Raw genomic sequence first — 12,956 nt, 5'->3', positions numbered from 1 at the left:
GCTAGTTCCAGGACAGTTAGGGCTGTTACACAGAGAAACCCTGTCTCAACACCCACCCCGCCCCCCAAAAAAAGTATCATGGAAAGAGGGAAAGGAAAGACTTTAAGGAAGAGAACCCTAACAAACACTGGCTCAGCTAGGCGATCAAGGTTAATATCGCCATCAGTAAGCCATGATGTCGGGTACCCTTGATATGATACAGTATGAAGAGCTCTGTGGTTTTTTTTCCAGAGAGCCATAATCTATGTAATCATAAGAACAACACACAAGTTCAGTTCTGCAGACTGATTGTATCTTTCAAAACTACCAAGGTCTTCAAAAACAAGTGAAATCTGAAAAACTAGGAGGCTAAGGAGGCATGGTACTTGATTGTATTGTAATGGAAGCCTATCCTAGAGGAAGGATGCATGTGAGAAACCAGGGACTCGGAGTAAAGGATGTTTCATTTACTCCAAAGGAATCATATAATGTCCTGTGTGCATAATTGAAAGAGCACTTGGTGGTCATAACACTGGCTTTTAGGCCACATTGTCCTTTGGAAGTAGATAGCCCTTAAACAGAGCAGTGCTCTGGACTTCAGTATCCTGTTTCTGTAAAACTGGGCTAACAGAATGTGATACTGTGCTCTTTTTACAGCATTGCTAAGAGACCCAAATGAATTAATAAATGTAAAATCCTCCATAGAGAATAGGCTCCAAAAAGCCAGTTCATGCACTGATATTAAATCCTGACCCCACTGCCAGTGGCCGCACTGACTGCCCAAGCCTCACAACTGTTGCCCACATTCAGATGGCCTAGTTCTATGCAGGTTCCCCAGCTGTCTGGAGTCAGTGAGCTTCCATTAGCTCAAGTCAGCTGTCTCTGTGGATTTCCCCATCTTGGTCTTGACCCCTTCGCTCTATTATCACTCCTCCCTCTCATTGGTTGGACTCCAGGAGCTCTGCCCAGTGCTTAGCTGTGGATCTTGGCATCTGCTTCCTTCAGTTCCTGGATGAAGGTTCTATGAATGACAATTAAGGCAGTCATCAATTTGATTACAAGGGAAGGCCAGTTCAGGCACCCTCTCCATTATTGCTTAAAGTCTTAGCTGGGGTCAACCTTGTAGATTCCTGGGAATTTTCCTATTGCCAGGTTTTTTGCTAACCCCATAATGGCTCCTTCTATCAAGATATCTCTTCCCTTGTTCTCCCTGTCCTTCCCATTCCATGAAAAAGTGGTAAGTAGCCTTGAAAGCATTGGCACAGGAAACCACTTCTTTTTTTTTTTTTTTTTTTTTTTTTGGTTTTTCGAGACAGGGTTTCTCTGTGGCTTTGGAGCCTGTCCTGGAACTAGCTCTGTAGACCAGGCTGGTCTCGAACTCACAGAGATCCGCCTGCCTCTGCCTCCCGAGTGCTGGGATTAAAGGCGTGCGCCACCACCGCCCGGCAGGAAACCACTTCTTAAATGTAACACCAGTAGCACAGACACTGAGAGCAACAGAGAAATTCTTGAAACAGAAATTCTCTTAGGCAAAGGACATGGTAAGTAAGACAAAATGGCAACCTACAGAATGGGAAAAGATCTTCCAACATCTGACAGAGGACTGATACCCAAAATATACAAAGAACTCAAGAAATTAGACGTCAAAATACCAAATAATACAATTAAAAATGGGATACAAATCTAAACAGAATTCTCAACAGAGGAAGCTCAAATAGCCGAAAGACACTTAAGGAGTTCAACATCCTTAGCCATCAGGGAAATGCAAAATCAAAACAACTCTGAGATACCATCTTACACCTGTCAGAATGGCTCTGATCAAAAATGCTAATGACCGCTTATGCTGGAGAGGATGTGGAGTAAGGGGAACAATCCTTCATTGCTGGTGGGAGTGCAAACTTGTACAGCCACTCTGGAAATCAATATGGCTGTTTCTCAGAAAATTCGGGATCCATCTACCTCAAGACCCAGCTACCATTCTTGGGCATATACCCAAAGGATGCACTCTCAAACCACAAGGACAGTTGCTTAACTATCTATGTTCGTAGTAGCATTATTGGTAATAGCCAGAATTGGGAAACAACCTAGATGCCCCTCAACTGAAGAATGGATAAAGGAAATGTGGTACATTTGCACAGTGGAGAACTAAGCAGTAAAAAACAATGACATCTTGAAATTTTCAGGCAAATGGATGAAACTAGAAAAAAACATCCTGAGTTAGGTAACCCAGACCCAGAAAGATGAACATGGTATGTACTCACTCATAAGTGAATATTAAACATAAAACAATGGATAACCAACCCAGAGAATCTAGATAACAAGGAGGACCCTAAGAGAGACATACATGGATTCCCCTGAAAAGGGGAAATAGACAAGATCTGAGTAAATTGGGAATATGGCGGCGGGGGGTGGAGAGGGGTTGAAGGGAAGGGGAAGGAAACACTTATTTACACTGCCATGAGATTGGTGCCCTTGTAAGTCGAGGTTCAGAGTCAGGCAGCTCAGAATCACTTGGCTCCCACTGTGACCTCCTCCCAGCAGGGTGTTGGTGAGCATGGGATACAAAACTTTGCAGGTCAGGAAGAGGTCAGCTTGGTATTAGTGACAGCCCTCCATAGAACCTAGACAAGGATACTCAGAATGTTAAGTCAGCTGCTCCAGAAGGTCAGTTGGTTTATTCCTGGAGAATGCTTTTCCATTTTGCTACAAATCTATATCTAACCTGCTGAGGAAACCATTTCGGGAAATGAATCCAAAGGCAGAGAACTGCTTCATTTCTGTAAATTAGCAGCAGTGAGCCATCACAGCCTCTGAGTGGTCCCTCTGGAGTCTGCTGATACTTCCGGCTTAGTCATTTGAAGATGAAGAGTATGATACCATATGCACCCAAGACACCTTATCTATCACAGTATTGCACTATTATCCACCTGTTTTGGAGATAGCTTAGAAAATTTCAAAACACAAGATCCTGTCTACTTATTTCACTGTTATTCAGCCAGCCTGTCATCTTCTAGGGGGGGTCTAACAGAATAAAGATGCCTTAAACCCAGTTCTGCTGGTTTCTTATTTTTTTCTGTTCAAATAAGGGGAAGCCAGACGAATTCATTAGTCTTCCCTGTTGAAAGGAAGTCACTGTGGGCCAGCTGTCCTGGCTTCTTTCTCTTTTTCACCTTACGATGATCAATCAGGAATCTACCTGACTGGCTTTGTATTTTTATGTGTTTTGTTGTTACTGTATTTTTTATGTTTTTAATTACTTTTTGAAAATTTCAGATACCATATCGACATTCTTTCCCCTCTCCCAACTCCTCCCAGATTCCCCCCATCACCTCCCTGTCCACCCAACTTCCTGTTTTTTTTCTAAAAAAAAAAAATCAAGCCAGGCGGTGGTGGCGGCGCACGCCTTTAATCCCAGCACTCGGGAGGCAGAGGCAGGCGGATCTCTGAGTTCGAGACCAGCCTGGTCTACAAGAGCTAGTTCCAGGGCAGGAACCAAAGCTTCGGAGAAACCCTGTCTTGAAAAATCAAAAAAAAAAAAAAAAACAAGTACAAAATAACCATGGTGTCTGATTGTAGTGGCCGACTACTGGTCATGGGGCCTGCCCTGGAGTGTGGTCGATAGGCCAGTGACACTCGCTGAAGACAAGTGATTTCCCCCCTCCTAGCAGCTCTCCATTGCAGACAGCTTCTCTGCTCGGGTAGGACTTTGTGCCCACTTCCTCTCCTCTGTGCTGGAAGTACGTCTGACTTGAGCTGTGTGGTTTGTTTGTGTGTTTTGGGACAGGATCTTACTATGTAGACTTGACCGGCTGGGACTTACTATATAATTCTGCTTGCTTCACAGTCGCAGGTATCGTCCAGCCTTGGCCTCCCTCCTAGTGCTGATATTAAAGGTGTGCACTACCCTGCCTGGCAGCTTTTTATTTTTAAATATTTATGTTTCTGTGTGTGTATATTTGCCTTATGTATGTGGGTGCCCAAGGTCAGAATAACAAGGCAGATCCCATGGAGCTAGAGTTACAGCCATTTGTGGCCTGCCTAACAGATGTGGGTACTGGAAACCAAGCTGGCATTCTCCAGAAGAGCGGCAAGTGCTCTTTCTTGGGCAATTTATATAATTAAGCCAGGCGGTGGTGGCACAAGTCTTTAATCCCAGCACTTAGGAGGCAGAGGCAGGCAGATCACTGTGAGTTCAAGGCCACCTGGTCTACAGAGTGAGTTCCAGGACAGCCAGGAGTAAACACAGAAAAACCCTACCTTGAGAAACAAAAATAAAAAAATTATATAATTAAAAGAAATTAATTAAGCCTGGCAGTGGTGGCTCACGCTTTTAATCCCAGCACTCAGGTGGCAGAGACAGGCGGATCTCTGAGAGTTCAAGGCCAACCTGGTCTACAAAGCAAGTTCCAGGACAGCCAGGACTATTTCACAGAGAAACCCTGTCTCAAAACAAACAAAAAATTAAAATATAATTACATTATTTTCTCTCTTTGACACCTCATATTTGCCCCTTTCTTTGCTCTCAAATTCATGCCTTTTTCCTTTGTTGTTACATATACATACATACATATATATGTATATTATCATATTTCTAAATATAGTAATGCAACCTGCTCAGTCTGTATGTTACTTGTACGATTTCAGGATTGACCACTTGGTACTGAATAAGCAATGGGGCTCTTTGGGGAAGATGGTTTCTCCCACTCTGCATTTCTTAGTTGCCTGTAGTTCTTAGTCCATGGTTGAGGCCTCTCCCCCTTCTGTATTAGCGTTTCTATTGGTGGCATCCTTGCTCCAGTTTAGTTTGGGCAGCCATGTTGATAACAGTTCATGGGTCTATCTTTGCTGACATTTCTGGGAGATGCAATATCAACAAACTTCCTGTTCCTCTAGCTTTTACATTTTCCCCCGAGAATCTCACCCTGTTTGGCCAAGAACTCACTGTGCTGAAAGCTTCAACTCTCAACTCTGCTACTTACTAGCCCTTTATCCTTGGTAGATGTCTTACTCGGTGTTTTAGTTAGGGCTCTCTCGAGGAAGAGAACTTAGAGAGTCTATGTGTATGTGTACTATAGATAGATAGATAGGTAGATAGATAGATAGATAGATAGATAGATAGATGATAGATAGGGGATTTATCTGAGTGACTTACAGGCTGTATGTGGTCCAGCTGTTCTAGCAATGGCTGTCTACCAACAAAGGGCTAAAATTCCACTAATTGTTCAGTCCAGGAGGCTCGATGTCTCAGCTAGTCTTTAGAATATGCCAGAATCTCCAAAAAGTAGGTTCTAATGTCAGTGAAGGAGTGGGCTTGCTAGCAAGGACTTTATATAGGCTACCAGCAAAAGGTATGTCTCAGATTAAAGGTGGATCCTCTCACCTCAAAGATCTGAATTGGAAATGTGTCTTCCCACCTCAAATGATTTAATTAAGAAATAAAGATCCCTCACAGACGTGCCAAGCCATTTGGGTTTTAGTTAATTCCGGATGTAGTCAAGTTGGCAACCAAAAATAGCCATCACAAGTCCATCCTTGTTAATTTGACACACAATCAGATCTCATGTCATGCTTAACTTCCAAATACAGAGAAAAGGGGATTTATTAGAATTACTTACAGGTTGCGGTGCAGCTAATCTATCCAGCCACCCTTTCTGTAGAGAGAGAGAATTCCTTATGGCGTCCCCGTGAATAATGCATATATAAAGTATCCTACAGTATGTGAACGTAGGCTGTTCCAGTTACTGGCATCTTGGATTATAGTGGTTAATGGTGTTTATCAGAAGGTCTAATATTCAGGACGGTGGGTGATTCCATTAAATCTTTATATTACTTGCTGATGACCATAAGCTACCCCTTCTGAGAGCAAAGCAGGGACAAATGTGATGACGGATGAAGGAAATCAGCCCTTACTTTCATTTAACAATAATGTCATAGAAGGTCATCCTGCCTCTCTGTTCCCTTCTGAGGAAAACTAGTCAGATCCTGCCTGAAGCAAACAGCATTGCCCCTGCCAAGGTGAAGAGCCTACTTTCTACCATTTTTGCCCCTCTTGACCCTTTGTAAAATTATTTATACTGAAATTCTAATTCTTCTGGAATCCTGTAATTACTCATTTAGTTTGAGCAATCTGGAAAAGATGCAACACGCTGTGCTGGCATCACACCCGAAATTGCCAGTGGCATAATGCCAACCTCTAGGCTAGCGAGACATCCAGGATAGCTGTCTGTTAACAAATACAAAGGCAGACACCATCAAGGTGATGAAAAAAATCCATAGTAGTGCCCTGCACAAATGCTGCCTTATCCCATTTCATCAGGGAAAGAGTCTGCCTCGGTCATGACTACTCTAAAATTAGCATGGTCCTTCTGCAGAAGAATTTACACCCCAGCTGCTGGCTTGAAGGTGAGCCATCCAAAGGGCTGAATTTTCAAGAGTGAAAGCGAGGGCAGCCTTATTTGGACAGGAGGTCTCTCGGAAGGATGCCTGGGAATTCCCACTGTAACACTCAGGTTACTCCTTTGGCATGAAACACGGCCAATGGCAGTTTGAGCTGAAGGTCAGACAGATGTCATTTACCACAGTCCCACGCGTGCTTCTCAGCGATCAAGAGGAGCAGATTAAAGGGGAAAGAGCGGTAGCACTGGCATTCTTTAGCAGGGTTCCTAGTTCTGAGAACTGTTCCTGAAGAGGGCCTCAAGACAGAGACAGTCCATCTAGTGGCCTAAGGAAAAAAGTAACAGGAACACATCTTCTCCAGAGCATGGCAGACCCTGGCTCCGGTGGTGGTGGTTCTTTCTGAATGTGCTTGCATTGGGTGAGGAACCTGCGCATTCTGACAAAGCCATTTGGCACGCCTGTCCTCACGGTGAGCTCCAATCACGTGGGCAGATTATAAACTCAGTCTCTACAGCAGTGGTTCTCAACCGGTCTGATGCTGCGGCCCTTTAATACAGTTCCTCATGGTGTGGTGACCCCAACGGTAAAATTATTTTCATTGCTACTTCATGACTGTAATCTTGCTACTGTTATAAATTTTAATGATATGCAACCCCAGGGTCATGATCCACAGGCTGAGAACCACTGCTCTAAAGGGTATGGTGTGTGTGTGCGTCCCCATACTCATGGAGGACGTAAAGTAACCATGCCTCTGTCTCTTCTGTCCCTACTGTCGTGGAAGAAGACAACAACCCAATCATTCCTTCCTGCCTAACCCAATCACTCATCCATGCCTCTGTTCGTTTGCCTTGTGCCTGGATTTGTGAGTGTCTGAGCTTGAGAAGAACTAAGGTGGAACATGAACTTCTGTGTCTCTAAGCCTGACAATCTGGTTTCAGTCCCTGGAGCCCACCTGGTGGAGGGAGACTGCAGGCTGTCCTCTGACCTCCACATGCCACAGCACGTATGTAGACTCACACACATAAAATGTAACTTCAGAAATTTCACATTTAGCAAGTAACCAAGAAGAGCTAAAGTGCTTTTGTGTTCCTGGCCACTGCACTTCCACCCCTGCTGTCGGATAATGTTTAACTATTCCAGGGCCCACAATGATGGGATGTCTTCCTGGCTCTAGGCTAACAGCCAGGGTACTCAGCCCAAGGGGCTGCTATCTTTTTCTTCTCTTTACACCGCTTTATTACTTCCTCTTCTCGCTTGGTTCTTTAAGAGCCATGAAATGATAGATTCACGTTTACTGAAACCCCAACTGTCACTGCACATCTAGTCCTGACAGTAGCTTGGGGTACCCCCTTGATCAGAGCCGCACTCTACCAAACTGTAGTGTGGTTCCAGCCCCTCCATGGCACCCACAGTTCTTACCCCCTTCTACCTCTCTTAAGAAAGAAGACACAGGTGGCTCAGTGAGCCAAGCCCAATGACCTGAGTTCCATCCCTGGAACCCAAGGTAGGAGGAGAGAAACGACTCCCCAAAGTTGCCCTCTGACCGCACACATGTGCACACGCACACAGAATAAAATAAGATTCTTGAAAGTTTTGGAAAGGAAGATACAGAGACTCAGGCATTTCCACACCTGCCCTTTATTGGACTCTAGATGAGGCTGGCTCTGCCCTTCACAACTTCTCAGACATCTCCCATAGGGTTTAGGAAGGTGCCATCATTCTGTGAAGGCCCAGAGCCTACCCCAGACTTAAGAGTCTTGAGGGAACTGTAGGGAACAGGCAGGGAAGGCAAGGCGCTTCAGTGAAGGGGGCGCTTCAGTGAAGGGGGCGCTTTCAGTGAGGGGGCGCTTCAGTCCCCCTGTGTCTCCTGGGGGCACACTGAGCCCTGAGGACCAGAAACAGTGGGAGACCCCGAGACTGAGCAGCTCCCATCTAGATGGCGACTTTGAGGAGCCGTTTGATGTCTGGCTCTATGTTGATGGTTTGGAAGGTGCGGCTGTAGCGCCGGAACGGCTCCCCTTCTGGACCTATGAGGAACTTCTCAAAGTTCCAGGCCACATCTGAGCGGCGCACCGGACTCCACATGATGAGCTTGGGATCGGTCATGAGGGAGAACGGGTCATCATAAGGGTAGGGCAGCTTGTCTTTCAGGTAGGCGAAGACTGGATGCTCGTTCTGCCCGTTGACCTCACACTTTTGGGTAAGCCTGAAGGTGGGCTGGTACCCACCCCCGGGACGGACATACTTGAGGCTGTTCAGGATCTCTTCATTCTGACAGTTCTCCTGGAGGAGAGGAAAAAAGAGCAGGAAAAAAGAAGAGGAAATCAAGAATCCACCAGTGCAAATCTTTCCTTCCCCAACTCTTCCTCCTTTCTTTCCTTCATGTGTGCAAGCATGTGTTGATTGTACGTGTGTTTCTTCTCCGCTTGCTTTGCCTTACTCTCTCCCAGCCATTGTGTTGTTGGTTTTTTTATTTTACATCTATTTTATAGTGTGTGTGTGTGTACACATCGTGAGTGCTGTGTTGCACACAGAGGTCAGAGAACAACCTGCAGAATTCGCTTCTCTCCTTCCACCACGTGGGTTCTGAGGATCAAATTCAGGTCATCAGGCTTGGTGGCAGGCTTGGTGCCTTCTTTACCCATTGAGCCCTCTCACCAGCCATGGTCTTTGTCTGGTGGTATGCTAGGCTACCTCCAGAACCTCAGAGCAGGGAGTGACACATAATTTCAGGAGAGAACCCACTCTTACAACTGTCCTCTAACCTCTATGTGTGCACTGTGGTATGTGCACACGCCTGCACACACTTTCAATTTAATAAATAAATAAATGTAATTAAGGTTAGCACTTTTGAACAGCTGCTCCTGACCTGAATCCATCCTGAGCAATTAACTGTGTGCTTGGTCCTTCAGAGAACCTTGAGTTCAGGGAAAAGAAGGAAAGAAGCTCAATTTATGCACAGAACTTGCCCTTCTACCTATGTACCTACTAATGCACATGTGTGCATGCTACACACACACATGCATGCACACACACATACAGAGGCACACACTTCCTTTTGCCATTTTTCATCTCCTCTGCCCTGGTTCTGCTCCCTTCTGGTTCTGTGTGTGTTGAGTGTGTCCTTTGCCTGTGCCCTGTGCAGCTCGTGAGTCAAGGGTGAAAGTAAGACCCAGGTGAGTGACAGGTATAGCTTGCAGCTTTCACCCTTTCTTGTCCTAGAACTAAAATGCAAATAGGAGGATTCTCTGATGAAGAAAGACCCCATCCAAGGGAGTCTTTGTTTTCTGGTGCCACCAAGACAAAGCAAGTCAGTGACCAGAATGAGTGCACTCTAAATGGGGGGCCATTAGTGTCCAACAGGATAGAAGGTGACTGCTCTAGAATGGGGTAGGGGAGGTTGTTAAGCAATTAAGTACTTAAGGACAAAGACATGGGTACCTAATTACTCCTTTTATTCTTAACTGCTGTGCAAAGGACCCTTGAACCTCATCTTCGTCCACTGTACTCAGCTAAGAATGCTTTAGCTCAGAACCTGTTCCCTGTTTTTCCTTCACCACTGCCACCCCTGTCCTACCCCATCCCAAATGCCAGTGAGAACCTTTATTTTCCACCCCTCCTCTCCAGGCTGAGAGTCAGCTAGCTCCCTCTGCAAGTGCCTGCCTCTGACCGACTAGAACCATTAACACAGTCAGTCCAGGCCATCCTGACATTTCTGAGCCCCAGCTAATCTCTATTAGACTTATATCTCATAGTGCAACGACTCCTTCCAGCAACTAGCCAGCCACAAGTAAGATGGAAAGTCAGAGGCCCCTCCAGGGAAGTGATGTGCCTCCCATGAGACAAAGTCTGCAAAGGGACTTGCCAGGGAAGGAGCTGGAAGCACAGTGACAGCTGGGTCTCTGGTTTATCCCAGCCACCCTTCCTGTGTCTATCTCCATCACCCTTCCTTACCTTCCTATCACTGCGAGTCAAACTAAGGGGACTCTAATTAGGCAGTCTGCTTAGGAACACCCATCTTGTTTGTACAGGTAAATCCTAAGTAGAAAGAGAATCCCTAAATGATAGCTTGAGGTGTATGGGCTGAAGTTCTGTAATAACTCAACACGTGACTCAGAGAGACAGGTGCATGTGATGCCCAGAGGAGGCGTATGTATGCCACGGACCTTTCCCTTCTTCCACACTCCTTTTCCAATTTGCTGACAAAAGCAAGCCTTTGATTTCAATAATAAGATGGTTTGCATTCCCCCACTCCATCTTTCTAGTTACTCTCATGTGTTTATTTTATGAGCCTCACAATAAACCTATGAGCTAATAATAAAATAATAAATCAACAGATGAGGAAACTCAAACAGGAAGCTAAGGGCATCTTCAAGAGCATCAGGGCCATTAAAGCGCAGGATGCTGCTGCAGGGACTAGGGACTCCCACAACTCGTCAGATTGCTCCCAGTTGTTTGTCTGAGATAGCTCCAGGCCAGGCTGGCCTCGAACTAGCTGTAGTCAGAGGATCACTGTTAATTTCTGATCCACCTCCGTTTCCTATGTGCTGGGACTGTAGGCAAGCTTCCGCAGCAGGGTTATGTAGTGCTTGGGATCAACCCAGCTTCATGTACGCGAGGCAAGTACTGAGCTATTTTCACGCGCTGTTTTTTTTGAGATGAGGTCTTGCCGTGTAGCCCAGTTTGGTCTCAGGCTCACCCCCTCCCAGCCCCCACCTCACGCTGTCATTCTGGGATCACAGGAATGGTCTACCGAGCCAGCTTAGTTTGAGCCTTAACCTTCTGCTTTCTCCACTCATTCATGCAACAATAATTAATGAATCACTTTGCAAAGACACAATGGAGAGACCTGGTAGCAACCCTCAGAATATTCTGGAAAGTCAGAAAAAAAAAAGGCGCACCCTCAATATTTAATCTCAGAGCATAACTACTTCCCTGTGCTATTTTGCATTCACCTGGACCTAGACTGATGAAGCACACTCTTCACAATTCCAGATTTTCCAACATGCATTCACTACATGCTTTATCTCCCTCCAGCGCCAGGGACTCCTCACCTGATGTCCGAATTGGTTGCAGGGGAAGCCGAGAACCACCAGGCGCCTGGGAAAGCGACACTGCAGTTCGTTGAGCTGGTTGAAGTCTCGGGTGGTTGTTCCTCAGAGTGACGCGACATTCTCAATCAGCACCGCCCTGCCTCGGAACGTGTTAAAATCTATCTTCTCCCCATCCAGGCTGATGGCACCAAGATCATAGAAAGACTTGGCGATGTAAGCCATGGCGAAGTGCAGTGAGCCCTACCCAGTCGTGTGAGCCCACTTAAGTCTGGTGGCTGGGTGGGGAGGAGGGAGGAGCCAGGAAGGGCAGACAGGATTTCACCAGGTGCTGTTGGGCATGTCTAGGATGAGTTAGTAAAAACAGGCACCCACCTGCATTCTGTTTGAACAAGGCTGGGGCTCTGCCTGTTTACAGTCTCTAACAAAGCCACCTTCTGTCCCACCCTACTGGCAGCCTGGAAAGAGCCAATTTGATATCTATGAGAGGATGTGAATAATTCACTCTTTGCTGGAAACCAGAGCCTTAAAGGTCAAATAGGGAGGAAAAAAAGGGAGGGAGCGTGCAAGATTGACTCCTGCTTGCCCCAGCACAGTGGTTTTGCCTGGCATAGACATTTTGAAAGCGCATTTATTGAGCGCCAGTCTCTGAAGTGTGAGAGAGGTCAGATGTTCTTAGGTCTGAATGGGTGAAAGATGTATATACTATCGTTATGTTTCTATGCTTTCTAAAGAAGAGTCACAGGACCCTTAGGAGGAGAGCGTCGTTTCCTAGAAGCAATGACTTTCAGTGCCTCTGTTTGCATCAGGCAGAAGGGATGAAGTTGTGTTTGTCTAAGAAAGCCTTTCTGTGAGGGATGTTTCTTGCCCTGGAGAACACTGAGATCTTTGTGCCCGCACTCTACTGTGCCCTACATTAGACTCTCCACCTCCACTCCACACCCCTCCAGCAGCCATGAGGATGGGGTCGCTGCCGGCATAGTGATCAGGAGGAGTCTCAGAACAGATGGTAAATTCTAGGTAGATGAATGGTACCTATCTCCCTCTCAGGCACCGGCTCAGTCTCTGAGATTTCCAAAAGCCTTCTGTGAATATGTGACCATTTCTTCACAGGACAAAATAAACAGGAAGGTGAAGCAGCTGTGGTTACCAAGGATGTCTTCAAAGTCCGTCACTGGTGTGGGGTGGGATGTCTTTGCCTGCTGAGGGCTGTCACTGGGGCTCACTCCAGCAGCTGAAAAGACCATTGTCCAAGCCACCCCCATTATTCGAGCATTGGCCAACTAAATAAGGAGATTTTAAGAAACACTTGACTGATTTCTCCACCTGTAAAGCTATCCATCAGGTTTATCCTGGATAAGGTACATGTTTCCCAGGGTGTTTTCACAGGTACATATCCACTGGGAGCTGTCTCCCAGATCCTAGAAGAGAGTCAGCAAGGCTGAGGCAACTAGTCTTCAGATTTTGACTTATCGAGAGGCAAAGAAACTACGGGCCAGGGAGTGCTCAGAAATTCTGCCTTATAGCTTG

At 46.0% G+C, this 12,956-nt stretch overlaps 1 protein-coding gene across 1 annotated transcript; it reads right to left on the bottom strand.

Moving 5' to 3' along the window:
• Nucleotides 1-8,006: 8,006 nt before the first annotated feature.
• Gpx2 (glutathione peroxidase 2) lies at nucleotides 8,007-11,720 on the bottom strand. The gene is made up of 2 exons (XM_041658337.1): nucleotides 11,430-11,720; nucleotides 8,007-8,658 (listed from the first exon to the last, which is right to left on the bottom strand). Exons 1-2 carry the CDS (start codon nucleotides 11,649-11,651, stop codon nucleotides 8,308-8,310), a joined length of 573 nt encoding a protein of 190 aa, XP_041514271.1. The 5' UTR covers nucleotides 11,652-11,720; the 3' UTR covers nucleotides 8,007-8,307.
• Between the last annotated feature and the right edge of the window lie 1,236 nt (nucleotides 11,721-12,956).

The sequence above is a fragment of the Microtus oregoni genome, unplaced genomic scaffold (genome assembly GCF_018167655.1).
Source record: "Microtus oregoni isolate MIOR12 unplaced genomic scaffold, Mior012 000009F_ref0000495, whole genome shotgun sequence".
Lineage (NCBI taxonomy): Eukaryota > Metazoa > Chordata > Mammalia > Rodentia > Cricetidae > Microtus > Microtus oregoni.
The sequence above is the reverse complement of the archived record's forward strand: the minus strand, read 5'-3'. Positions and strand labels throughout refer to the sequence as shown.